At 40.4% G+C, this 27,371-nt stretch overlaps 3 protein-coding genes and 1 non-coding gene across 6 annotated transcripts in view; 2 read left to right on the top strand and 2 right to left on the bottom strand.

Moving 5' to 3' along the window:
* Nucleotides 1-27,371, top strand: part of LOC135485861 (zinc-regulated GTPase metalloprotein activator 1-like) — a 109,997-nt gene that overhangs the window by 53,959 nt on the left and 28,667 nt on the right. Inside the window, exons 1-11 of one of the 3 annotated variants that reach the window (XM_064768193.1) lie at nt 13,773-13,860; nt 14,425-14,549; nt 14,953-15,039; nt 15,343-15,439; nt 15,796-15,947; nt 16,148-16,185; nt 16,400-16,533; nt 16,756-16,800; nt 17,154-17,213; nt 17,563-17,629; nt 21,597-21,731. In XM_064768193.1, coding sequence (XP_064624263.1) covers nt 14,444-14,549; nt 14,953-15,039; nt 15,343-15,439; nt 15,796-15,947; nt 16,148-16,185; nt 16,400-16,533; nt 16,756-16,800; nt 17,154-17,213; nt 17,563-17,629; nt 21,597-21,731 — 921 coding nt within the window. In that variant the 5' untranslated portion in view covers nt 13,773-13,860; nt 14,425-14,443. Of the gene's footprint in view, nt 1-13,772; nt 13,906-14,424; nt 14,550-14,952; nt 15,040-15,342; nt 15,440-15,795; nt 15,948-16,147; nt 16,186-16,399; nt 16,534-16,755; nt 16,801-17,153; nt 17,214-17,562; nt 17,630-21,596; nt 21,732-27,371 lie in introns of those variants that run through there. The other 2 variants (XM_064768194.1, XM_064768195.1) reach the window with 2 other exon arrangements.
* Nucleotides 762-3,151, bottom strand: LOC135486690 (nucleoside diphosphate kinase 6-like). The gene is made up of 5 exons (XM_064769726.1): nt 2,958-3,151; nt 2,613-2,715; nt 2,277-2,316; nt 1,542-1,702; nt 762-1,201 (listed from the first exon to the last, which is right to left on the bottom strand). Exons 1-5 carry the CDS (start codon nt 3,024-3,026, stop codon nt 984-986), a joined length of 591 nt encoding a protein of 196 aa, XP_064625796.1. The 5' UTR covers nt 3,027-3,151; the 3' UTR covers nt 762-983.
* Nucleotides 3,432-13,572, bottom strand: LOC135485998 (uncharacterized). Its single transcript, XM_064768438.1, has 20 exons — nt 13,485-13,572; nt 10,357-10,467; nt 10,027-10,130; nt 9,647-9,769; nt 9,378-9,512; nt 8,947-9,073; nt 8,738-8,847; nt 8,176-8,362; nt 7,779-7,871; nt 7,372-7,520; nt 6,924-7,079; nt 6,482-6,640; nt 6,197-6,281; nt 5,709-5,896; nt 5,537-5,620; nt 4,930-5,267; nt 4,604-4,741; nt 4,310-4,391; nt 3,965-4,085; nt 3,432-3,766 (listed from the first exon to the last, which is right to left on the bottom strand). The coding sequence occupies exons 1-20, from the start codon at nt 13,570-13,572 to the stop codon at nt 3,552-3,554; spliced, it is 2,793 nt and encodes a 930-aa protein (XP_064624508.1). The 3' UTR covers nt 3,432-3,551.
* Trnap-agg (transfer RNA proline (anticodon AGG)) lies at nt 27,237-27,308 on the top strand. Its single transcript has one exon. It is a non-coding gene; the product is annotated as a tRNA-Pro (tRNA).

The raw sequence follows: 27,371 nt of genomic DNA, 5'->3' as shown, positions 1-27,371 counted from the left end.
AGGTGTAGCAGTAGGAATAGTCCCCGGCCTGTCTTTCACAACTTGGTCCCCAGTCCGTACAACATTTATCTGGTGAAGCTGGAGACATAGACCCCGGTCTCCCACAACCCTTGGGTGGTGTAACAGGAGGTATAGTCCCATGTCTTTCACAATGTGTGGCTGGTGTAGAAAGAGGTGGTCCCCTGCCTGTCCTTCACAACTAGTGGCCGGTGCAGCAGAAGGTTTAGTCCGTCTTTTACAATGTGTGCCACACGTTGTGAACAACGTGTGACTGGTGTACGTAGCAGGAGGAATAGGTCCCCGTCTTTCACAACCTGTGGCCAGTATAGCAGGAGGATGTGGCCTGCTCTTTCACAGAGAATTTTGAAATGACCGCAGACATTGTCACAACCATCCCGTTGTACTCAAACATTGCAGGCATTGTCACAACCATCCCGTTGTACTCAAACATTGCAGACATTGTCACAACCATCCCGTTGTTCTCAAACATTGCAGACATTGTCACAACCATCCCGTTGTTCTCAAACATTGCAGACATTGGGTGATATGAATAAATACTAGCAAATGCTTTTACTCCGGTTTTGTACAGGAAAGCCTAGTGTAAATGTACATGGAGATTTAGATAAAAGCATTTGCTAGTCTTTATTCATATCACCCATCGTCACAACCGTCACATTGTTCTGAAACACTGAAGAAATTGTCACAGCCGTCACACTGTTCTGAATGTCTCAACCAAGCAAATAAAGAACTCGAAAAATACATTGGAAAACTAAGTTTAATGGTTACACATTATTCTCCAGTTTCAGAGTTGTTGTCGAGAGATTCCATGGTAAACAGTTGTAAGTAAATTGGTATTTTGAGGACAACGTCTCAATCAGAATGCAGGAATAAGCCACAGAGCAGAAGATTCATCTACAATGAGACACACGTACTCCTCAAGAGGAAGACAGTTAAGTTCAGAAGGAAATGTCCATAGATCTCCATCACGAGTTAGGAGGCATTGGTAACTTGTCCGTTTTATGCCAAAATCTTTCCTCAAATGAAACGTCAAGATTAATGGCTCGATCAAGCACATGGATTGTTCTTTCAACGTCAAAATCAAAGTTTGCATTCTGGAACAATGCCTCGTTACGGTGCCATCCATCGAATGAGAACTCAGGAAAGAAAAAGTTGATCTCCTTTTTGGCAGACTCCGGTGAATCTGAAAAGACAATTAATTAAGATATTTCAACAACTGATTTCCAAACTTAACATATTAGAAATAAACAAGTATCTCAAAACGAACCTTTCAAACCTAACTTATAGCGAACAACGAGCTCCAAATGTTCAGATGAATCACAAAGAACAACCTGTTATTGGATGATATGAATAAAGACTAGCAAATGCTTTTATCTAAAACTCCATGTACATTTACACTGGGCTTTTCTGTACAAAACTGAAGTAAAAGCAATTGCTAGACTTTATTCATATCACCCATTGTCCTTGATGTTCTCTGGAGTTGTCAAGGACCTTAAAAGGAGGACACCTTGGTCACAACCTACCCGAGCCATGTGTGGAATTCCTTGTATCAGTCAGGCCAAATCGTCCTCGAATGGTATCAGGAGCTTCATGGATCGTCTTAAAAACCTTGGTTGGTCCCATTAGTGTCCTCCAGTGTTTTATAGCATCTTCCCTTGCTAAGATATGGGCACTGAGCGGTCCCCTGAAACGAGCAACGATCAGACTCACTCCAATGTCAACATGGTCAACTGATGAGAAGAATGGCTTCAAATGGATGGCATCTTTCTCAAGGATTTTAGTGGAGCTTATAACAAGGATGCACAGGCCAAAATGTACAGCACTTTGAATGACTGAACCATCAGACTCACTCCAATGTCAACATGGTCAACTGATGAGAAGAATGGCTTCAAATGGATCAATTAGTTTTACTTTTAGACACTGGGATGGCATCTTTCTCAATGATTTTAACGGAGCTTATAGCAAGGATGTACAGGCCAAAATGTACAGCACTTTGAATGACTGAACCATCAGACTCACTCCAATGTCAACATGGTCAACTGATGAGAAGAATGGCTTCAAATGGATCAATTAGTTTTACTTTTAGACACTGGGATGGCATCTTTCTCAAGGATTTTAACGGAGCTTATAGCAAGGATGTACAGGCCAAAATGTACAGCACTTTCAAAGACTGAACCAGTGGATTTAGTGCTACATAAATCTCATGAATTCGTTTTGTATCCAACTATCCCTTAATTACAATACAATGTAATACTTACCCAGACATATATGTTACAAGTCGATTATGGAAGAACTTTCCTGTAAGAAATTAAATGTGTTTCATATTAGAAATAGATTTACCACCAGAAGGCTGAAATCTGGATATTTGGTATAACAAATGCAGGGAGAGTGGACCAACACGCCCAAAGGACTCAGTCACATCAAATGAACTGCCAGACATTTACAGTAGGGTCAGTGCCCAACAGATTTAAGGACAATGACGATCTTAAAGAAAAAGTCACATCCAACAGATATTCCGTCATCACAGGATGATTTTCAGAGCAAAGAAGTTAATTCTCTTCAAAAAGATGAGAACAAATGAAAATGGTACAAACCTTTATGTTCTCCATAGAAGCTACCTGCTTGTTCTTTATTCAGATGCATCACTTTGCTTCTCACAAACAGAAACCTGTTTTGAAGGATGATGTCTTTGATTTCCTGAAATTGATCAAGTAAAAAATTCTATGACTATAAACCAACATGCCAGTAAGAGTTGGAGTCATAGGCTACCGAATTAATTGTTACATCGATTCAGTATCTGAGATGAATCGAAACAACAATGCAAAAGCGAGCCTGAGCACATTTTGTCTAATGAATCGAGTCGCAACTGCTCCTGACCGCTTTTACAGTGTCCCTGCAGTCCACTACTCGTGGGATTGTGGCAAGTCTTTCAAACTCACTTTCACAACATGTGGTCTTGCAACAATATCTGGTTTGAGGATAGCAAGGGTCAGCTGTAATGTCGCCATGATTTTACTGAGCTTAAGCAATGATTTATGGACGTTGTATGCAGTAAAATCATGAAAATAAACAGAAATTTATTTCCAACCCTTCAACGTGGAGAGCTTTAGTTCAGCTTAACCCCAAAAGGTGGGATGTGGGCGTGGCCACTAAAGGTCTCCTGACAACTGATTTCTCATTTTCTGATAGCAATAAAGAAAATATTGTCCTTTACTCAGTGTGTTGAAAAAATATTTCTGCAACAGAATGGATCGTCAGTGCGAGGACAAACAATTAAGAAAAAATATCAAAAACAAATAAATTTATTTGGAATGAATGAAGTACAACTATATGTATATATCAGCTTCCGCTGGACCAGCCAGCCTTATTATATCGGACGAAAAGATCTTAGATGAGAACAAAATACTGTTACTTGATTGTCTCTACACAATTATAAGACTAGTTTGATATAACAATCAAAATACGTAATCATATTGCGGGACCCCCCCCCCCCCCCCCCAGTAACACAATGATAACTTTCCTCATCTCAAGAGTTAAAATGTCTCTGTTTCTATCATGCTCTCGTCAGGTTTCTTTAAAAATTGCCGTATAAAGTGTATGATTTCCTCCTGTGTGTAATCATATGGTAACGACTCGGGTTGCATCGATGTGATGTTAATACTTGGATAGAACGCAGCGTGATGGTGGTCGTCCCATCTGATGATGCATAATCTTGGGTAGTGGTAAAGTTCTGGGATGTCTGTCTGATCTGAAAAGAAAAGAGAGAGGGACCCTTGCACATTTAAAAAAGTCTTTTGAGGTAGATTTTAAAAAATTGATTTAGTCACTTTCCATCCAAGCTCTAGAGTATGAATGCCCATAAAGTTACAAGTTAATTGCAGTCCAGTCGAACCTCCCTTGGGAAAGAAAGAATTGCAGAGTCCTCAAAGAAAATGTTCATACTTACAACTGGCAATCTTTCTGAAATCCTTTGGTACAAACTGACCCACCCATGATGGGTACTGGTCCACATCTAATGTCACTATGGAGATGTCATTGTAAAAACTCAAGGCAACATCAGTAAGGGTCTGAAATGTAAGGCCAACAGAGAGTTAAACGAGGGCAGTCATAGGTACCAAATTGCTCCCAAATTACAAGGTGGCTGTGTGGTGTTCATGTGCTCAAAGTTGTCGTTTAGATGTCAAATCATACAGAATAATTGGTCATTACTGGTAACTATGTAGGCTACTCCAAACTTTCTTCCATTACTGCACCTACCCAAGTCATAGAGGTAACGCATCTTTATATTCACCTTCATTAAACTAGCCTCCTGTGTAACATTAGCTGTGTGAACAAGAGCAACCAGTGCCGGCAACTCCTCTGGTACTAGAAGACTGAAAATGCAGAGTGAAAGTTTGCAATGACTTGAATTACGTTTTCAGGGGCACATCGCAATTGACTGAGAGAGAAAGAGGATCGAAGAAGACGGAAATATCTATACACTTTCACAGACCACAAAACGGCACTTTAGTGGATGCTTGAATGAGGAGACAAGACCCTTTAAATTCAGTTTACAAAACGTGTGCAAAGAGTTTGAACGACTCACTTTCCCTTTCCCATGTGAAAATAAGCTTCATTCATGTGCTGGACAGCAAGCCTCCCATGGTCCAGGGAGAACTCGGTGATGACGTCAGTACAGAAGGCATGGTCATCTTCACATCGCTGGACAGGGTTCAGATTGTATCTGAAAATGAAACGCATCATCATCATTATCCTTATACTGGGGTATCAGATCATAATCCCCGATGATGGAATTCAATCATTTCATTCAAAAAGACTTAGAAAAGTACTTTTGGAGACAGAGCATTGTCTTATGTTCAAACACATCACAGTTGCACATTTAAGATGTAAATTTCTCTTTCTTCTGCCTACCTGTGTGGTTTGTGGAACTGATGAATGGCTGAATCAACTTCATCTTGCATTGTCTTCATCAACGGCTTCATTAATTCTGTCACCTTTGCAGAAACACCATCAGCCCGCTCCATCACCACCTCCGTTACAACCATGTCTTGATCCTCATCCTCAAACTCTGTCATGGAGATGTCCAGGCTGTATCGAGATTTACAAGAGACACGGCCAAACAGACGCTCGCAAGCCAGACGGAAGCACTCATACGGATAGAAGAATTCTGTCCCCAGCTTTGACTTTGGGATATATGGGAGCAGGTTGGAGGCTTTAGGCGTCAAAGTGGCCAGCAACTGCACATCAGCCTGCAAATAAAAATGACATAACTTGAATATTATCAGTATTTTTTCAAGCAAATCAATTCAGTCGTTGTCATAAGGAATTTCTAAGCAGCACATGAATGCTTCTATTTCAATAAAATATACCCGGGCATTTCGTATCAAAATTTGCAGGATTTTGTGCAACATGTCCTTCCTGGAGGACACCACAATCAGCCCATCCTAGAGACAACATCACAACCTGTGCAAGCGAGGATCATGCTATGAGAGCATTATCACTAATAGTACCAGCTTACCTTATCAAGACTGTGATCCTTGAAGCCGACATTAGATACAGCTGGGGAGGCAACAGTTGAAAACCATTCCATGATGTTACTGACCTACAATGAAAAATAGATTGAACACGTTTTTATTGTTGGCCCTGGTCATTTTATTTAGAAGTATATGTCATCATGTTTGACCTCTTACCTGAATCACACCGTGGTAATCCAGTCGAACATACTGGGGTTCTGCAGCTGCCTTGGTGGAGACACACCGTTCACCTGTCAACCACCCCAGCCCTCTAAACGCCTGTATCGTGGGGAAGCCTGTCACTCCATTCTGTTCACAAAATATTTGGTCTCTGGTACAGTTCATGATGTACATAGAGCCACCAGCTGAAATGACAATGGTGAGAGTTTGAGTCAGCTTTTCGTCATCAGGGGTGGTCCAAGAGTCTGAGGGGGACTCTGGTAAACAAGTTTTAAAGTCAATTTCCCAAAATCACCGGTCAATTTCAAAATATTTCGCCATTATTAGAGGGACCCCCACAAGATTTACTCCTCCCTGTATCTGTGCATGATCAAGTTTGTACAGAGAGAAGATTCCAGAATTGTTATGGGTATTATGAATTGACTCAAGACTAAGTCACATTGAGTTGGTCTCCCCCTGTACTGTCAAATGGAATGGGTACATACTGATGAAGCTCACGGACTGATGAAGTCTTTTGAAAGTGTCCATGTTCCTCCGACAACTGCCACAGTCCGCCATGATGAAGACAACCTAAAATTGAAAATATGCGATGTAAAATACGCTAAATAATACAAAGATCTCGAAGTAGTTCAGGATTGAGGATCATGCTCAAGGCCACTGAGACGAAACAGTGGTGATCCTTCCGAGTGCTGAACCCACGACATCCTGATCATGGACCTGGCAATCTAACCACTAAGCCACAGACCTTCCTTGTCTGATACCATACTTACAAGGTTTGTTTTGGTGACCTCACCCGCCCACTTGCTGTTGGAGACGAACGGGTGAAAAGGAGCGTGTGACTGTTCTATGACCTCTTTCCAGGTCGCGTCGGTAACAACGGGGATGCCATCCAACTTCCTCAGCTTCTTCTCTAACTTCTCTGTACCATGCTACGGAAACACAAAGTTTATAACATCTTATCACCACGACATTGTAGCACAAATATTAAAAAGAGAAATTTCAGAGGAAAGTAAGCAACATTCATTGGTCTTGGCCCATTCTTAAATCACCCTTGGCCATGAAGGCAGGTATCTCCTTTTAGCTCCAAGCCATTCTCAGTAATTTTTATCATTGAATCTCGTAGCCAAATTGCCTAATACAAAAAGTAAAACCATGCTAACCCATACTCAGTTCTATTCTTTACATTTGTCCTTGACTATAAATCTCACTTACAAGTGTATGCCAATCATCCCATTTCTTCTCAGTTTTCTTTCGGATCTTTTTTGGAGGTAACCGCCAGATGACCGGAGGAGCAGGGTAATTTTCTGTTTCATTGTGGGATGTAACTGAACACATAGTTCCATGCGGCCCCTCATACAGTGCGGAGACCTGAAAAAAATCATTTTAAGATCATTTTAAAATTTGCCAACATGATTTTTAGAGATAGGATCAGCTGCTATGAAGGTTATGTTCATCTCACTAATCTAAATCAAAGACTCACATTTCCATTATGATCCAACATACTTATAACCTAAACTACATGTATCAATGTTACATAACCAATGGTACATCACCTGGCCAAGTGATTCAGTGTTTGGCCAGGCACTTGAGTTATTGGTTGAAATGCAGGGGCTGGCATGAGATTTGAGACGTAGAGTTCTCATCAGGACATATGACTTACCTCCAGTGATACTTGGCATTCCTCCTCCTCAAAGACAAAATCTTTCCCAGCAATATTGGTGAAGTTTAAACCAGAGGACTTTAACATCTCGGAGACAGTAGTTGATGATGGCCTCTTCCCAGAGACAATCACTTTCTTGAGTTCCTTGACTGTGAAGATGAAGAAAAGCGGCGTTGTTTTTCAACATTGTAATCATTATTCTTTGTAGAACGACATCACCAGGCAACAATTCCCTACCTTAAGGATGTCCTTTGAGCTACTGAGTGCTGTCCTCAATAGAGAGGAGTCAGGAATACAGGGGTGAAATTCGATGGATGTGACCTACTCTATAAGAACATATTTCTATCAATCATCAATGGGATGGGAAGATGCTGCATCCTGATTGGACAGGAAGATGCAAGTCTTACCTATGTTCTTGTTATGCGCCATCCTGATTGGATAGTAGAGGATGAGCAGGGGTAACTCAGCGGCATAAGTGTCATCGAAATATTTGTTGAGAACTAAAAGAGATAGAGAAGACGATATATTACTTTTTTTCTTCTGCGTTCTGCATCTTCAATGGACAGTCCTGTTCCCATGACGAATGCTGTCGTCTGTCGTCCTGATGACTCTAAGTATGAGGCTGGTCCAGGATGGCAAGAACTCGGCCCCTTTGAATTCACATCCCTACTAACATCTTGGGGTCTTGCTTCGTGGTAGGGATATGGTGATGAAATAAGACCAAAAGGCAATTCTCTTGTTGATGTTGAAAATGTCTATTTACTGATGAACCAACCTAAAGGGGAACAGGAAAATGATACTCACTATTTTGTTCTTCATATGCATCGATGACACCAAAGCGAAGTTGGATACCAGTATTCTTCAGGTGAGCAACAGCACGTTGGTACATGGTCAGATAACTCACAGCATGCGGAGTCCAGAATGTGTACATGTAGATCAAAACTGGTACATACTTTCTGTATGGGTTGGTGACTTTCTCATCAAATGTGACCTGAAGATACACAAATGACCATAAAGTTATACTCTAGACTTATAGAATGACAATGTTGTCTCTCTGGTTGTGAACATGACAGAGCAAGAGTAGGACTTTGAGCTGGGACACAAACAAATGCCATATTGCATGCTAGTCCGGAGCTGGTCAAATGAAGAAGTTGCTGAGCTATGCTATCAATAAGGACATTATCAGCATAAGCAATTACCGTAGGAGAAAAACTTCAATTACGTAGGCCCATTTTTTTATTTTCAGGAACACTTACCCCATGTATACAAAAAACTGGTACAATATGACCCCCTACACCACAGCCCATACAGATGGCTCAAATTGCTAGTTTCTAAAATGCTCCCGAGAGAAACTTCACTGACTCACCTGATTGAAATGCTCTGCTTGGACTAGATTGGCTGCAACGATCATGTTCATTTTCAGCTTGGACACGTCATGTTGCAGTAGTTTCTTAACTATGGTGAACCCTCCCTCATCTGGAAAAATTTGGTGGGGACAGGGTTAAAGAATGGTCATTCTAATAATAACAAATTTACATCTACGAAAACCTCATCACTGAACTAGCTTATATGTACCTTTCCCCTTGACAAATATCACAGCAGGCTGGTGCCTCAAAATGAACAACTTCATCAAGTCTTTGACTTCAGGAGAATGTGGATGCACCAGCAGGACTTCAATATCATTCTCCCATTGATTTCTGACCTGTAATGATAGAATAAGTTGGATAAATATTTAATTCAGTTTCCCTTTCCAGGTCATCTTTGGGCCCGATAAACAGTTTTGGCAGAGGATGCAGTGATTTTCATAATGATTCTTTTTCTGATGGAATTATGAAGTCTTCTCCTGCAACTGTCATAAAGAGACCTCATCATGGCTGACATTGATTGAATCACATTTCCTGGCCCTGATGCTTTAGCCTAGCTCCAATTAGTTTCCAAAGAGCTTAAACTAGAATAAGTGAATGTTTCCTCTTATAAAACTGACAGAAGGCATCTTCCGTCCTTACTTCGTAGAAGATTTCCTCCACTTCATAGTGCTGATCAGGTCCCGGGAAACCAACCAGGGTTAATTTATTTGTAGAAAGCTTTTGTTCAAATAATGAAACACTGGCTTCTTTGAGCTGGTTGCCATAAACCTTCATCTGAAAGAACAAAACATCAAGGATTTACATGACAACCAATAGATATGGTGTAGAAAGCAAACATGACTAATTTGACACTGAACCCTCACTGAAGAAAGCCTACATGCTTGTACATATCAATGGGTCATACTTACTAATTTTCCAAACCATCTCTGGAATGACTTTAGCAGTGGTTTTCCAGTGTAGTCGAACGGCGAGGCATAACCAAGATAGCATCTCACAATTGGAAGACTGGACGGTATTTGTGGAAGCACAAACTGGAAAACAAGTTAAATTACGTAGTCAGAAGGGGATAGAGATCAGGATTAGTAGTTTTGTAGTCAGATTTATAACAGTGATTGTGAATGTGAGGACATTCTGCGCATTGAGGTTCCAAACTTTCTGTATTTCACTACCTTTCGGTAAGCCTACTTCAAAAAGCTAAACAACGGTGATCCCCACATTGAACTCCCTTGCAACCAGCAGTAAACATTATGATCAAAATCTGCAGTAGTTGTCATGAAATTCAAGTTACCTTTTTGGAATTAAAGGAACCTATTTGCCAGGAATGATATGAATCAGTGTTATTTCTTTTTCCCCAGAATTTTGTGAGCTTCTGTTCTAAGGTTGTTTCTTTTTCTGAAAGAGAAAGAATAGAATGACATGTCATCTGTACATGTACATGTAGATCTGCCTGTGATGATGGATAAATGAAATCTTATGGAAACAAAATCATGCCTTTACTTAAACAGGATCTGAAGAACTGTGGTGTAGTGACCACTGACAACAGTGCATCTCCTTGTAAATAATTGAAACTTTATTATCCAGCATCTAGTCAAGAAACAAGATTACGGTTTAGGCTTACCCTTTTCATCTCCTCTGAACAAAACACAGATTGGTAGATGCCTGGATGATTTGATGTGCCTCAATAAAACTTGAGGTGGTAGATCCTTTAGGGCAGAATCGATGCCAGGTGCTGAAATGAAGAAATGGTAAATGGTACTATTTGGCTTTACATTAGGCCATTCTCATGTCATTGTCGGTAAGGCTCAGGGAGAGCTTGACCAGTGCTTGCCAATGCCCCATATGCAGTGATTTACAAATGCCAACCAAGCTGGTGGGTTTGATCTGACAAAGTGACATCAGGAAACATTTTTTGGGACACACACTGTAAGTGACACAGAAAACCCTCTCACATCTGTCACTGGTATCCAGTCAGAACGGCCCCTGGTCAAAACGGCCCCGCTTTAAATAGAGTCAAAACGGCCCCGAGTCAAAACGGCCCTGGGTCAAAACGGCCCTTGGTAGTTTAGTGGTAGTAACCTATCTGAACTAGATAACTTTTTTTACTGCGTGCGTGTAACCAGTGGTAACGAGATAAGAAAGAAGATGTTATGCACTTTTAAAACTTAGAAGTTGCGTTATCTGGTTTTTGGCCTGTTCGCCCATATTATTGTTATTATTATTAATCTTCTCTACATTATTCTCTATATGTAGGGCTAATGTAGGTCTACACCATCGAACTTTATTCAGGTCCGTGATCACACAGAAAAATATAAGATCATTAATTAAGCAAGGGGAATTAATCAAGGCTACTTTTCGTGATATTTGCTGAGGTTCCTTTTACCTTTAACTTCTAGACATCTATTTTGTTCAATAATTTTACATCTGACCAAATACATATAGAGTGGAGAGGGGTCGCACTGTCTCTTTAATCTTGTGACTGAGCTCATTGTGAACAGTGATCACATGCCAAAGGTGATGCGAATTCACTGTCTCTTTGATATTGCGGCTAATTAGAGCTAATTGCGAACACTAATCACATGCCAAAGGTGATGCGAATTCACTGTCTCTTTGATCTTGCGGCTAATTAGAGCTGATTGCGAACACTAATCACATGCCAAAGGTGATGCGAATTCACTGTCTCTTTGATATTTCGATTAACAATAAAGGAACGATTACTAATTACAGACGGAACCTAATTCAAGAATGAGTACTGTTCATTTTATCATCTCGTCACGATGACTATATAAACCCCCAGAATTCTCAAGATCTTCATCAGTTTATTCCAAGACTTCATTGCTGCTACAACTCGACGCTACTTTCATCAACACCTTACTATGACAGAAGAGGATCCCTGCATCTCCTGCCGCAAGCAAGTGAAGAGACGACAACATGGCCTCCAGTGCGAAGGATGTGACCAGTGGCAACACCGAATCTGCAACACGGGTATCAGCCAGAAAGAGTACCGTGCCGCTGTCAAGCTGGGGAATGCGATCAGCTGGAGGTGCCAACGGTGTCAGGCAAGAAGTTACAGCCGCCTTAGTGTTGGGGAGCCCCAGGGCGAGAGCACACGATTGTCACTGCAAAACACTTCCACGTTACGGGTCATCATCATTCGAGTAGACGGAAAGCGGCACATCATTTTCGCAACAACGCAGATGATCCAGTTGCTGACGGAGTCGAAAACTTGGTACATTGATGGTACATTCAAGGTCGTCAAGGAGCCCTGACGGAGCGCCTGACACCAGATCATTCCCTCAAGAAAATCGTCATTGACTTCGAGAGCGCGATGTGGAGAGCCATACCAACAGTGCTACCCGAGGTCAAGATACGAGGTTGTTCGTTCCACTGGGCCCAATGCATCTGGCGCAAGATTCAAGAGATCGGTCTGGCACCCGCATACCTCCACGATGACGTCACGCACCAACTCTGCAAAGAACTACTCGCTTTGCCTTACCTCCCCCACGAACACATTCGCCCACTCTTTGAAAAGCTGGCAAAACGTGCAACAACAGAAACCCTGGCGACGCTCGTGGACTACATTCGTAGAAACTGGATTGAGACGACACAATGGACCCCTAAAACGTGGAGTGTCTTCAACCAACCCGTTCGCACTAACAACGACTGCGAGGGTTGGCACGGTGCCCTGAATCGACACGCACGTCGGGGAAATATCACGTTCTACGTTTTGGTTAAGCTTCTCCACGAACAAGCAAGTCTCGTCGGGATCCAAGTCCGTCTTGTGCGTGCCGCCAAACTGAAACGTAGGCAACGAGCCCAATACCGCCAAATCGAGGGAAAACTCGTACGTGTTCACATCTCGTTGCCCCAAGTACGTAAAACGGTCAAATGGAATGTGCTTTGAACTTTTTCATGCGCTTGCTCTAGACTCTGTCGTCTAAGTCATGGAATGATGGTTACATTTTGGTAATAAAAACATATTGTTTTAAGATAACAAGTGCATATGAACAAGTGTGATATGGTTTTATTCTCTGGCTGTATTTTATATGTTTTGATTTGATTTGATGAACTGTAACAGTGACGACTGAATGTAAATGTTATCATTACCGGTATAATTGATAATAAACTACTAAGTATGAGTTAAAACGAAACAGGTATTCCGTATTGATTTGTCTTCAATTTGACTATGAATGATGATGCAATTCATGACTGCATGCCGACTAACCGGCGGTTCATATAGATCCTAAAGTCTTCTCATTTCTTTCTCATTTAGAAGTATGGATATACGACGGTTGATCGGCATGCATGACTGTGGCCCAGACAAATTAAAAGCCCCTCGATCTACTAAGTACTTCTGAATAAACATTGCCAAGCATGCAAACAGTACTAAGAATGAATAAAGACTACAAATTCTTGAGGTCTAGATCACAGGATCGAAGTTCCCACCCCTAAAAATACTTATCCCTAAACCGCCTCAACTATACACTCAACTATACCCGCCCACTTCACACGATACCCTACACTCCGCCGCTATAGGTGCCCATTTGACCCAGGGCCGTTTCGACCCGGGGCCGTTTTGACTCGGGGCCGTTTTGACTCTATTAAAGCGGGGGCCGTTTTGACCAGGGGCCGTTCTGACTGGTAAGCCTGTCACTCGGGTAACCAGTTGATTGTTTGCAGGTTTCGTCCCAAAACTTGCTATTTACTTATGCAGCATATATTAAACTCCAACATAAACTAAATATTTACCAATTGTTATCAAGATCAATGCACTAAAAAGGGCAACATTTGCAAATATCTTGTCAAATTTCCAAAACTTTGAGAATTCGTCCGCCATGTTGTTTACAAACTGGACTGCAGTAAAGGCTTCAAGATTTAAACGAATTAAAAATACAAACATAACTCTATTGGATAATATCGGTCATGTTTAAACAATTTCTATATTTGATCTATATACTCATGGTTTTTAATTTAGTATTAGATATCAGAATCAAAAGTATAAACACAAATATTCGCTCCGTTCAACCACTTCCGGTAATTTGCACATGTTTTCAAGAAGTAAACAAACACGAATTCGGCTTCTAAATTAACACTGCTTTCTGCACTTTGGGTTGTCTATTGTTCTGTAAGACGGTATTGCTAGAATCATTAGTTTTTGTAGTTTCAGAAGGTATCTACATTGCTGGGGTCAGTGTTGTCACTTGATTTTTTAGAGCCTGTTTCTGACTCTGTCACAACTTTAAGTAGGCCCCGGCCCTAGGTCTAGGACAAACTCCTCAAACATGTATTATGTCATGAGGTTTATGGCTACTAAGTTTTATTTTTATGACTTTATACCTGACTTTAAACCTGGTGGACGCTGGTGGGTATTGGTGGGCTCTGTTTCGGATGACCCCCAAGCGCTGTCATGCCTGAGAGCCAGTTTGTGGGTGTTAAGTTGATTGTTATGGTCAAATCATAGGTCCTTTTCCAGATACGCCGGTACCACCTAGGGTCAGACCATCAAACCATCTTTACAATAGATCTTCACAGTAAAAGACGCCAGACAACGGCTCGAGAGGCATTGTCTGGCGTCCTTGACCGTGAAGATCTATTGTAAAGTCGGTTTGTTGGTCTGATCCTAGGTGGTACCGGCGTATCTGGTACTAGGGCCTAGTATTAGTCATAAAAAATGTTAACCCTGATTCAGTTTCAGATCTGGGAACAAGATGTCGGACAGTGAAGATGATATACCAGATTTGGTTCCAGTTATTGATGATCAAATCCTTAAACCAATGGCAAAGGTGCCAGTTACAGTCATCACTGGATTTCTTGGTAAGAATCCAATGAAGACTGATGTGACGCTGGGTATTTAGGGTAAATGTCGACTTACCAGGTACTTCTCCTGTGAACAAGAACTAGGGTAAACCAATCTGCCAAATGGGCTTGTGGCTGTGACTAATGTCTCTCCCCCAATGTAATGGGCTACATGTATACTCTGTTTCCAGATTTGTCATTTAGAGTTTACTTGTAGCTTGACAGTCGTACTAATTCAACTCATCAGTATGGGGACTCATTGCTTGCAACACCTCGACCAAATCAGTGTAAATTTCGAGCTCAACCTCACTTGTTGCATTGGCCCCAGATAAGAAAAAATGAACTGATGCTGGTAAATAGCAGATATTCTCTTATAATTCATTATCCCAATTCTTAGTCTCTTTTCAATTTCAATTTTCAGGAGCAGGCAAAACAACGCTCTTGAATTACATCCTGACTGAACAGCATGGAAAGAAAATTGCAGTGATATTGAATGAATTTGGTGAAGGTTTGTAGATTTCTAAAAAAAAAATTTTTAAATTTCTAAGTGGGCTTCTTGCTGATTTATTCAACTTCTTCAGAATAATACTGCGACATTTGGTATTTAAACCTCTTAAGAAAGAAAATCAGGATTTTAAGTTTGGATCAATCAGTGAATCAACTAAGCTATAAGAAAACTGAAGCTAAAATCAATGGCTGAAGGCAAAATTTCATTTTCTGACCAGGAAACTGATTTAAGGTTTCATCATTAAAGCCTCTTATCACTGTTGTGATTTGCCTCTTTGCCTATTTTCTGAAACCTTTCTTTCAGGTAGTGCTATGGAAAAGTCCATGTCTGTGGGCCAAGAGGGAGAACTGTTTGAGGAATGGTTGGAACTCAGAAATGGATGCCTCTGTTGCTCTGTCAAGTAAGTAAAGTGGAGACCTCTGCATTGAACACATCTCACTGTCTATCGGAATCAATGATGGGTTCAGCTTCCAACGGGTTAATTCAACTTGATCTACATCAACTTTAATCAAGTAACCTCTCAATTATGGACAGAGAGAGTGCAACAGTTTCAAAGGTGTGCCACTATCATTGATTTCTTTACAAGACATGCAGAAAAAAACAAATTTTGTCTTGACTGGGATCCTATTTTGACTTTATACGTGTCCTCATAGGAGAGTGAATCAAAATGAAGAAAACACCCTTACAGCTGCAAGAAATTGGCTTTTCTTTCATCACAAGATAGACAAAATTATAGTATCTCCTTTTCTAATTCAGGGATAATGGAGTCAAGGCTATTGAGAACCTGATGACAAAGAAAGGAAGGTTTGACTACATTTTACTTGAAACAACAGGGCTGGCTGACCCTGGACCTATAGCAGCTATATTCTGGATGGATGAAGAGTTGTGCAGTGATCTGTTTCTTGATGGTACGCTTCATTCATTTGTTTATACTCCATTATTACTGCCGGCAGTTACTACTGCTGTTTGTCCTACTGTCATGTGCTATGCACTTTGCTTATTTTCGAGCTCCATTACAGTTACATGTACAGGACACAATGTCAAGGATATCATTCAGCAAATGCTCAGCAATGTCCCCATTACTGTCTCTATAAATCTCTGCTTTCAGGTATCATCACAGTGGTTGATGCAAAATATTGTCTGCAGGTCAGTGTTAACGTTTTCATCATCGTCATCATCATCATCATCATCATCATTCAGCTGTAGTAGCGTGGTTTTGGACCTTTGGTCCCCAACTACCAATCAATGATTGGCACTATGTTGGTTTATTGGGTTGGCGTTTTAAAGTCAAACATTAGGAAAGTGTACCCTTTTGAAAAAAGTGGATGACATACAATGTTTTTATTTCATACTACTTCAGCATCTTCATGAGAAGAAAGAGAATGGAGAAGTGAATGAATGTGCAAGACAAGTGGCTTTGGCCGACGTCCTGATCATCAACAAACTAGATCTGGTCACCAATGAGGAACTCAGTCATTTAGAATCACAAATAAGGTGAGGGGATCCCACGTTTGACATATTTGAGTTTTGAATGAGGGTGGTAATGGGAGGACCTGTCTGAGGAAAGACCGTCCGAGTGCCATAACCAGTTGCATTACCAAATGATAGATGGCAGTGCTAATGCTGTGACTTGTAGCACACCCTGCACAAGTTAGTTTGTTCAATACATATTTTCATCTTATGATCTTTATTACTCCACAAGATGTCTTATTTCAGATCAATCAATAGTGCTGCAATTCTTATCAAGACAGAAAAATCAAAGTACGTATGATGATTCAGTAAAGTAGTCTATTGAAATGGGGTTATCGTCAATCCTATTGTCGCGCTGAAGCTTATCAGGAGGTGCTGCCATCTTGTTAACCAGATGCAAATGAATAAGATACTTTCTTGCATGTCTCGAAGATGCTGCCACCTCCTTGTCAATGTACGCAAAGCAAACAAATCTGTCAAATTATTATGAGGGTGCACATCAATGATACAGTTGAAGTACAGTCCTTTTCATTGCAATCCTATCAGTAAACCTCCCTAGAAAATTCAGTCATGGCATGTCCTATACCCCTATATCAATATATCCTTAAAAATGTGTCTATTCAAATTTGTGTTTCCATTTTCAGGGTTGATTTGGATAGAATTTTGGACCTCAATGCTTACGCTGCTGGTACTGTTAAAGAAAGGTGAGGATTCAGAATCCATTGTTTGTTGGATTGGATGAGAAGTTTATTGCGCTAATGAATGATAGTTGTCCCTCTGGGTGCCCGGTTTCCTCCTGCAATACCAATCACAAAAATATTGTATAAACCGCAAAGGAGCAATCTTGGAGCTTGCATCCTCTCTCAACTCAATATTTTTAGAAATTAAACCAGTCAAAAGATATTTCTGATGAACCTGATTAGTTATTGGTTTCAAGAGAAATCAGATCGTTTACAAAGGAATACAATAAATTCCTTATGTTTGGAATGGGATTTGTCTCCGTTTTGTTGTTACAACAAATAAAGATAATGAAAACCTTTTTCATAACTTCAGCAATGATGAAATAGTAAGAGTGCCATCATTTGTTGAATCAAAAGCAGAAGGTAGTCACATTGATAAGGTAAGTTTTGTATCCATATTTGCCAGCAGCTCTGTTTCGTCTTTGAGCAGGTGTGATAAATACTGAGATGGATGGTACTTCAGAAATGAGTACATTTCTCGTCAAACAGTGTCCAAAATGAGTATATTCCTAATTAAACAGCTGAGTGCCATTTATTAACTTTATATGAAGAACAGGGCTTGACAAATTTCCATCCATTGGTATGACGTGAGTTTCAAGCATACCATTGGTTAGTAAACAAATCCGCAACTCTCACATGAGACAGACACCTTTGAGGATGACAGCATGGCAACACAATTAACCAGATCCATCCTCTGAAGCTAAATAGTCCATCTTTGTTCACCAGGTCCTCACAACAGGTGCAACAACTTAAGAAAATTGATGACACTGCTGAAAGATCTGTTGAAAATGTCCGCAAATACTACATAAAGTTGCTAAGTTAGGATGTAAATACTTCCTCATAACTAATTTTTAAGCTGTGTACACAGTTTCTTGGCCAAATTGTCGATTTTGCATCATTATCTGAGTTTGAGTGTGGTAAAATCTAAGAACATCATTAGAAATTGTATTATTTAAACAGCCTAAAGGACTAAGCCTATCTCCTGTCTTCTCGAGCAGTTTAGTTTTCTGTTTACAAACATATCGGGCCTAAAGTTTTAACACTTGTTAGTAATTAAACACATATACAGCAAATTCTCTAGGATTGGTCCATCTCATCAGTGATTCTCAGAAACCTGAAGCATTTACAACTGTACAAATATATGTTAATTTCGCACTGAATAGAATAGATGTGTGTTCATTGGTAAATGCAGTTGGCATAGTTTAAATTTACTTTGAGTCTTGTACCAAGACTTTTTATTATTTCTTGATGAATGCACCTATTAACACAGTAGTAAATGGTATGATATTCATGCACTTGTCCAGAAGTTTATCCGATGGGAAGTGCTGTGGAGGTATTTTAAAAAAACATACATTGGGTTTCTCTCTACCTCTATCAGATAGGCTCCTACTATTTCCTAAAAAACTCTGGACTGTTCTACAGAAAAATTCTTGAAACTAGTATACAATGTACCTAGTAACACAGTAGTAAATGATATTCATTCGCTTGTTCAGAAATGTAGAGTATGACAACTAGAACCAGATGTGTTATGTATCGAGATTTTTCAAGATAGTGACCAGGTGTAGGCAATGAGGACAACCATCTGGGCATGCTGTGTGGGCCACTAAACTCAATGTGTTAACTATTAGTCAAGTTTATGTTGGTTTGATCATGACATGTCAACCCAGCTGTCATGGGGCATGGTGTCATATGGAAAATGTTATGTTTCGAAAGACTAATATGTTATGGTTAACCGTTTTAAGACTGGAGGCTTTGTTGTGTGGTATTTTGACAAATTTGAGAAATGCAAACATGCTCTGTGGTGACGCATGACGTTCTTTTAGTAATGGCAACTTTAAGGGAACTGGTTTGCTGATGTAAATTTTGGTGAGTTAGAATTAAAAGAGACAGTAGTTAGTCATCTTGCTGGTCATCTGCTTCCCTTTCACCAGGCCTTTTGATACTTCTACTAACCATCTGCCCCTTCCCCCTGTCTTTAAAAGGGATTTAGGTTTTTCTTCATGCAGTACCTTTGGTGCCCCCTCTTTCAAATGCCTGGACCCACCCTTGATGATATTCCTACCTCTGGCCACCATCTGAAAGATCCGGTCTAAATTAGCATGCCAAACCTGAGCCTCAGCACCAGCTGTAAAGAATCCCAAACTTGAGGGCGAACACATGTTCAACCTCATTGGTCTGAACTTATCTTTCAAATACTTCAACATCACTTTTTTGCCTCTGGGAGGTTGGCTGCATTGGCCTATTCTATCAAAGTAAAATAAATAAATATTTCTTTTACAAATTGATTCCATGACTTGGAATATTTCAAATTTTCTACCATCTACTTGAGAGGTAGTTGTGAGGTTGTTTTGTTGGGGGAAAAAGGAAAACTTAGACTCTTTCATATTCGAGAAACAAAGTTATTTGACCAAATACCATAAAAAAAACTTGAATTCCTGGATACACCCTTTTGTAAATTATCATGTGGAGCACCAGTTGCCAGTGCCTTTGCCTCTGCCTATGCCTTTGCCAGTTGTAGGATTTCGTTCCACACTTTGTACTTCACTGTTTGGTGCGATTAGGAAATGTGGATAAGATTGGCCTGAAAGATATTCAGAAGTATCCTCATTGATTACTGATACAGCTGTCAGAACAGCCAATGCTGATGAAACCAAACATATGGTCCAGTTAAGGATACACTGGAAAAGCACACAAAATTTAGCCAAAGATGACAGAATTTATGGGAAACTGTAATGATAACCCACTTCAAACACCTGACCTCGCTACACAGTCAATTACGAACCAATAACTTGGGTTACAATCCTCATGTCATGTTCTTCTTCACCATGTGGCGAGCGCTGATCAGACCCACATGCTGCCTTGTTCATTTTACCTGAAGTTGACACATACCCTATGTAGATTTCAAATAGAAAGTTGTAGGTACATTTGTATGCAATGGTATTTTTGTCATAGTAACGCCCAAATTTTGTTAAGATGAACCAAAATGCAAATGAACCATTCAGAAATATTGCCTATATATCCAAATGTTAATGAAATATAACTTGAGATGGTAACCTTGTTCTAAATGATAGTATGTAGTGTGAGTTATTACCCAGTGACTTTCTGACAGGAAAAAAATCACTGATGGAATCAATTATGAAAACTGGTGACAAATTGGGCAAAAACATTGAAAAAATACTAAGACTGTTTACCTCCCACCAGCTGCAGATAAGTATATAAGCAACAAATGATTTATCATACCCGACCCTGTCAAATTAAGACACAAATATCTGCTTTTACCTTCTGCAACATTTCCTTTCCAACTGTAAACAAATGTGGTGAAGTTTACTGATCTTGACTCAATGTTTTGTTTAGCTGTGAGATGGGTGTGAAAAGTTTGACAAATGTTTCCCTTCTGCAATTTATTAACGTGGCGAGGTGAAACAAATTGTTGGTTTACACCGAAATTTGACATTTTTCAAATGAGAATTTTCTAGAAGATTTCCGGAGGCCAGCATATGTGCCTGCATTATGTCCTTTTTTAAACCGAGGGAATATTTTATATAGATTTTTGGCACTGTGACCCGGATATCTTCAATGTGGAAATCTCCTCATTAGTGGAGAAGCTGCTACATTGTCAACTTCTCTGTACTCCATTGCTCTCATCCCTTGCCAATCCTTCAATATGTTCCTCTAAAAGCATCATTAGTTTGGTGATACATGTAGTTGTAACGGGAAACAAGAATTTAAGTTGAAGTTGCCTCGTTAAAGCTATTTGCTCAGTAATGAGTGTAAGTAAGGCGATTTATGACCATGAAACTCGAGAAATTGCTCCCATCTGCTTTTGCTAAACAAACTGCTTTGATGAGTAAAACAACTGTGTGGTAAAAGTAGCATGATTCAGGCTGACTTGGTTTCCTGGATATGTACAGTTGCTTCTTTAGTCATCCACTGGGAGTGTTCTTGTCGACACCATGGACCCACAAACTAAACATCCGTGTCTACACCCAGGCCGCGGTTCCAGGATTCGGAGAAAGAGGGGGCGCCCTGGCTATTCACACTCAAAACCCTCCTTAGTTTCAGTGATTTTTTCTTAAGTTAGAGGGAGGTGCTCACCTGCTGCCCTCCCCCTCCTCCCCAGCCCTTAGGCCTTGGATCAATCCCTGACTCTTAGTGGGATCTGTCAAGCTCTTACTAATACTCAAGTTATAGGCCTTCCTGTTCCATACCCTTTTGGTGCTGTAGGGTTAGTCCCTCCTTAAATCTTGTGATATTTGTTGTTTCTCAATCACTTGATTGAAACATGGACATATGTCTTATTCTAATCATCCCAGTGTGTCATCACACCATGATCTTCTTTTTATTCAGACAGTCTCTACAATAACATTAGAAACAGAAGGTGATGTGGACCCAGACAAGCTTGATATGTTTCTACAGAATCTCCTGTGGGAAAAGGAGTTACAAGACTCTGATGGGAATACCATCAATATCTACAGATTAAAGGTAATGACTCATTTCAAGCTGTAAACTTTTCCTCGTATGCCTGTCATGAAGAACTGTCATGAGAGACTCCCATTACTGTCTCATCCTGACTTTCATTGCATGTCCCGCCTACTCCCTACTTTCTGCTACTAACTTACCTGGTATTTTGCAGGACTGCCTGATCTGGTTGGCATTCTCTTAAACAAGAAATAAAGAAATGAAACCAAAATGAAGTAGGAACGAATGATCTGGTTTATGTAACTGTTCTATAATTGCTCTTTTGAGTTGCTTCACACTCTCCAGATACAGTTTACATGGTAGGTCTGTGTAATATATTGAATATGAAGGGCAAGACGTTTTGAAAGCATAGCACCTGTGTTGCCATGACAGTTTTTAAGAAACGTGCCAGGAACAGCTGGTCATGATGGAAGCAGTGCTCCTCTTGACAGGAAACAAGCAGACGTCCCACCTGGATCTCCCACAGGTTTTTAACACCTTTTAACATCGTTTTCTTGTATCCAATCAAGATAAGTAAATAAACAAGATATCCTTGGGCAATGTTCGAAGAAACTGTGCCTTCTGTTCACTTCCTAGGCCTTAGAGTTTCACAGTCTAGGTTCACTGCTACCAGAGCAATGATAAATTAGTAGTAATATCTCTCTGGTACCATCATTTTACCCTCAGTGAATCATTGAGATGTTTTTTAATCTTACTGCAGGTATTGCTAGTTGTCAGCAGCCCCTACCAACTACAACTGCCTAAAAGATTTTTACATGCATGGTTAGGTTCCAGTTGTCATCCTTTAGGCCTATGTATAGCACATTCACGCACCTTATCACAGTCACTCAAAAGAAGAAGTGGCTTAAAAAATAGTTTTTGATGAAGATAGTGTGTTAAGACTAACCAAATGATTTTTTCCTCCATCCCAAATCCTGTTAATCATTTCTGGCATCCCCAAAAGGACCATTCAATAATAAAGGGAGTGTGTTAAGACCGAACCTCGATAGTCTTCATTTTGAGGTATGAAGAAGTGTCCCACAAATATTTTTGTAAAACAAACAATGAAAAAGTTATGGTCTGTTCATGGTAAACTTCATCAGGATCATCAAGATGAGCGGAACTCAGAGATAGTAATGGTTTAACCATATGGCACCGAAGGTATGCACAACCCCCCAGGCCAAAGCAAATAAACACAGGTATCATGAAAATGTTGTCTTTGTAGTCAGTGCAACTCTCTTTACATAGTAAAGCTCTTAATTTTTTAGACACGTGTCACTGTCCATCACTCAAATGAGTACCTGGCGAAGAGCTTATTCCATCATCATCCCTGTTATAAGGCCTAAACCATAGGGTTATCATGTTTTTCATCATTTTGAGAGAGTAATGTTATGTCAGTCTTTGCCCCAAAAGTGTCTTACATCATGCTCAATTTGATTCGTCATCTTTATACTCATTCCATCGTTTTCATTTCAGACAATTTGGTTGAAGACGTAAAAGTATATGACATAACTTTCGTTACTGCTGGTTTATTTATATTTGTTAATCACCGCTTTGATTGTTTTAACATTTTTGAGGTTTCCCTGAAGAAAAAATTACAAGCAGAAGTTGGGTTGGCCAGATAAAGTTTAACGAAGTCACTGATAGTTGTCTCTACTCATTTACTATAAATCTCACTATACATTCACAGCACAATATTCGTGCTTGAAGGAGGCTTCAAAATATATTTATCACTAGAGTCTAACCAAATCTGTATCCTATAACTGTTCAGCTTTGTCACCTTGAGATCAAGAATTGGAACCCTTGCATGCCAAGCTCTTCCCGTAGTCCACCTTTAAAGGGACAGTGTAGGTAAACTTGCCTGTTGCCGAATTTTATTAGCCTGATTATGGGGTATTCGAAAAAGCTGGATCACTGGACTGCTAGATTCACTGGATTGTGACTCAAGGATCACCACCACCTGGATTGGGGATTGTTAGGAAAATGGGATATGATATTCATCTGTATATAGATTGGTTCCTCGTCGATACAAAACTAACGACTTGCACTGATGCATTCAAACATGTCAAAAGTGTACAATGTGGGCCTATGTTTTTATGCGCAGCCGCAGCTGATGTAGCTGGCACTGCATGATGCACTGTATGTAGCATTATACCGGTAGGCCTACCGTGCCTGTTGCAATTCCCAGCCTCATGCTGTCATTATCACAACTGTCGAATCAAATACCCCGACTAAAGTAGGCCTACATAATCATTCATTCACGCATTGACTTCGGAAGCAACTTTCTGTCAGCTTTGTAGTTCATGTTGATGTAGCATCGCGGGTTATAGCCCAGCGATTTCCCTGGTGAAGAGTCTGAGACAGAGGAATCCATAACGGCAGTGCCAGTGTGTGCACTTTAAGCACATAGTGGGAAAAGTTAGGGATTTAGGAATTTGGCAATTGATTCAGGCGGTGGTGATCTATGAGTCACAATCCAGTAAATCTAACAGTCCACTGATCCAGCTTTTTCGATTACCCCTGATAATGTCCCTTTAATTGCTTTATTTTACTAGTCTTTTTTTGTTTCCGACATCTGATGATGGTTTCCTGCATGCAAATCCTTCCTACTGTTATGCATGTTGATTACAATTTTGTTATTTTCACCACATTTATCATTGACTTTTGTTCAATGCGTCAGAGCCCTCAATAATCGGGAACGCTGAATGAAAGATTGACACGTTTTTCGGTGTTTTCCCTTATTGATATTCATGTACGTGATATAATTGATGATCTCTCTCGCTATCTCTTATATGGAAACGCTGAAATATTGGGAACGGCCGCAGATGTTACAACGGTTATTTGCATTTAGATGTTTCCAGTAAGTCAGTCAACCTTTCATCCGACAACAGTCTGGTCTATCAAACATCACTGCTGGGCTTGAGATTCACCCCATTTCAGCAGAGTTCTTGCTGCTCCGAACTTAAGGCAGAGGATACAAATACGTCTAGTTTCTGTGTTAATTGGCTTGCTTTAATATTCCTCCTCAACCAAAGGACCAGAAAACGCAGAATGAATAACCTCATAACGCCCGTTTGGTATATTTGCCTGGCGTCATAGACAGGAATTCTTATAGTTCTTTTTTGTAAGTAAATAGGAAGAAGATACCACACAACTAGATACCGTGGGTAGTCGCTTTCAGAGATGGAAAAATAAACACTGCCGAGTGCGCATCTTGGGAGTTTCATCGTTTTCAAAACCATTGTTTTCCTTGTTTAAATATTAACCTCTGGCAGATGCGTTCATCTCGAGTTTTTAGTCGATATCTGTAGTGTTGTTTGTCTAAAAATGGAACTGTTGGGGTTGTGTACCAAAACCTGATGGAATAACATTGGTCCAGTCCGTGAAGGTGGTGATGTGGATCAGTCTGACAGATTGTTTGTTTATGAGGCTCTACCGTAAATCCGACAGTGTCCCGTCTCCTTGTCAACCTCAGTGGTCTATATATTCGAGAAGTCTAATGCATTGTATCAACTAACCGAATTGTTGTTTTTTCGTTTCCCGTTTGCCATATAATTCATGATAGATCAACCAATTATATTCTAACCCATTAGTCTATCATTTTTAGACAGACATGGATGAATCCGCGGGATTGCAGCTGGGCGTATAACGAGGTCGACCTCACATAGCGTCCAACCACTCAAAACACAACACCGTACAGAAACAATCACAAGGAAAAAAATAACTTTAGTTGTAGTTCTAAAATGAACTATTTGACGATAATGGCAAGTGGTTCCAAATTAGGCATGTCGAAGACACTTGTGGTCAAGACGGTGTGAAGATGTCGTCAGTGAATGGAACGTTCAGGTGTGATCCTCTCCTTCGGTGGGCTGGTCCGTGGACATCCAAAACGAACACTTGAGGACCGAACCCGCTTGAAATGGTGTAAGTTTACGCTGGCGTGTAAAAACGCTTCTCATTTTGGCTTGTCAAGTGGCATGAAGGATGGGTAAGATGACACCCACAAGACAGTTCGTCAGGGCTTTGACAATGACAAGGAATGTTGGCAGTGTTTTCCGATTTTGTTTGGGATCATTGTTTACGGTTGGAGATGTTGACGAGTGTTTTATCATGATGTGTCGTGATACAGATGCGGAAATTATGATGAGCCTGGAATGTGCTGCTCGACCTCACACCTGATATAATCGAATGTTGTGTAATCGCGAGTTTTTTGGAGTTGACCAATATCAGACGTATAGGCCTAAGATCATTGGCGATCCTGTTCAGACTCTTGATAATTCGACTTTTATATTTTGGCATCTTTCACCGATTAAAAACTTGTGTCATATTGGCATTCTTATGCCCCATCCCGGGGGACCGTTCATTCTGACTGTCCCATTTTCTTATCAGGAACTGGAGCCTTTATTTTTGCATCGATAACTGGTAGTTCTCTGAAATCCTTGTAGATACGGCTTTGAATTTGAATAGGTTATCGCCTGCGATTACTGCTGCAAAACTTGCTAAAAGAACCAATTGGGTTGATTAATACATCGGTCCTGACGACGATGTTATACTTATTGGTCTTATTGTTGTCCGACATGGAATTGACTATCTATTTCTGGACGAATGTATCCACAGCAAGATCTCATTTCATCAAAAAAGACCTGACTGAGTGACAGATTTCGTAACAAAATTCGAATTTCTCCAAGGATGGACTTGGGATTGCGGAGTTCTTGACTCGGCGTTCATGCGTCATACTGTATCTCTTTTATTCAGTTTCTTTTGTCAAAGATGGACAAGTTTGGCTGCTTTTCGTCTAAAAGATGTATAGCCTTATCCCGGAGAGATTAGCAGAATTAATCCGGTATTTCTCAATATTGGCTTTACTTGTATAGAGGAGAATATTAGACTGAAAACTCAAAGGCTTGGCGAGTCCTCTAGGAGTCGTTCAAATGAGAAACGGGCGATCTCGAGCTGCGGGGATGAAGATTGGTTGGTCTTCACCCATTGATAACCGTCTGCCAAATAAAGTCAACAGAATAGAAGAAACGTTCTCGTGAGGATTTTTGCTGGATAAATGACAATTAGTGCGGCACGGTCGATAAAAAGACTCATCCGTCTGCTGATTGTCCTCTGAGATGGGCAGACGACTCATTAGCTCTTTCGCACGATCAAGAGGGATTAGTTGCTATTAGCGAGAGCATTTTCGACTTCTTTCGGTCCCAGATTGTCTCTGTGAACCAACGTATTTCTGATCACATCGTGTTGAGTGTCTCTTCTTGAATAGGGAGGTTGACTAACTATCACCCCCTAGCGACCCAAGTCAACTGTTATTGTTGCAGACGATACTTGGCCCCTTGAGCGTCCTCCCAATATTCATATATATCTGTCTGAAAAATATCATCATGCTGTTAGTATTAGAGGAGAAGTTCTTTTTGTTTCTTGCCAACAGTGTGGTTTGGACCTATTAGTCGTGATTAACAAGTGATCGACACAAAGGATCGATACAAACTTTGGTGACATGAGCTCGTGGCGCTGTCTTGAACGGTTGGCCTGTTGGTCTAGTGGCATGATTCTCGCTTAGGGTGCGAGAGGTCCCGGGTTCAACTCCCGGACAGGCCCTTTTTAAAAATACACATACAAGTACCTTTTTTTGTCGGCCGTATTTTCTGCTTTTGTATGAAA

This window comes from Lineus longissimus, chromosome 4, assembly GCF_910592395.1.
Source record: "Lineus longissimus chromosome 4, tnLinLong1.2, whole genome shotgun sequence".
Lineage (NCBI taxonomy): Eukaryota > Metazoa > Nemertea > Pilidiophora > Heteronemertea > Lineidae > Lineus > Lineus longissimus.
Note: the sequence above shows the minus strand (reverse complement) of the source record. Positions and strands in the feature narration are given on the sequence as shown.

Excerpts from the sequence above, each read along its gene's own strand:
- LOC135486690 (XM_064769726.1), bottom strand. The coding sequence starts at position 3,026 with ATGGCGACATTACAGCTGACCCTTGCTATCCTCAAACCAGATATTGTT. Across the intron at positions 2,716-2,957 it reads CAAGACCACATGTTGTGAAA|GAAATCAAAGACATCATCCT; the intron begins GTGAGTTTGAAA and ends GATCAATTTCAG. Across the intron at positions 1,703-2,276 it reads CTTGTAACATATATGTCTGG|GGGACCGCTCAGTGCCCATA; the intron begins GTAAGTATTACA and ends TGCTCGTTTCAG.
- LOC135485998 (XM_064768438.1), bottom strand. The coding sequence starts at position 13,572 with ATGGCGGACGAATTCTCAAAGTTTTGGAAATTTGACAAGATATTTGCA. Across the intron at positions 8,363-8,737 it reads AAGCAGAGCATTTCAATCAG|GTCACATTTGATGAGAAAGT; the intron begins GTGAGTCAGTGA and ends GTGTATCTTCAG. Across the intron at positions 4,742-4,929 it reads CAGTTCCACAAACCACACAG|ATACAATCTGAACCCTGTCC; the intron begins GTAGGCAGAAGA and ends TTTCATTTTCAG.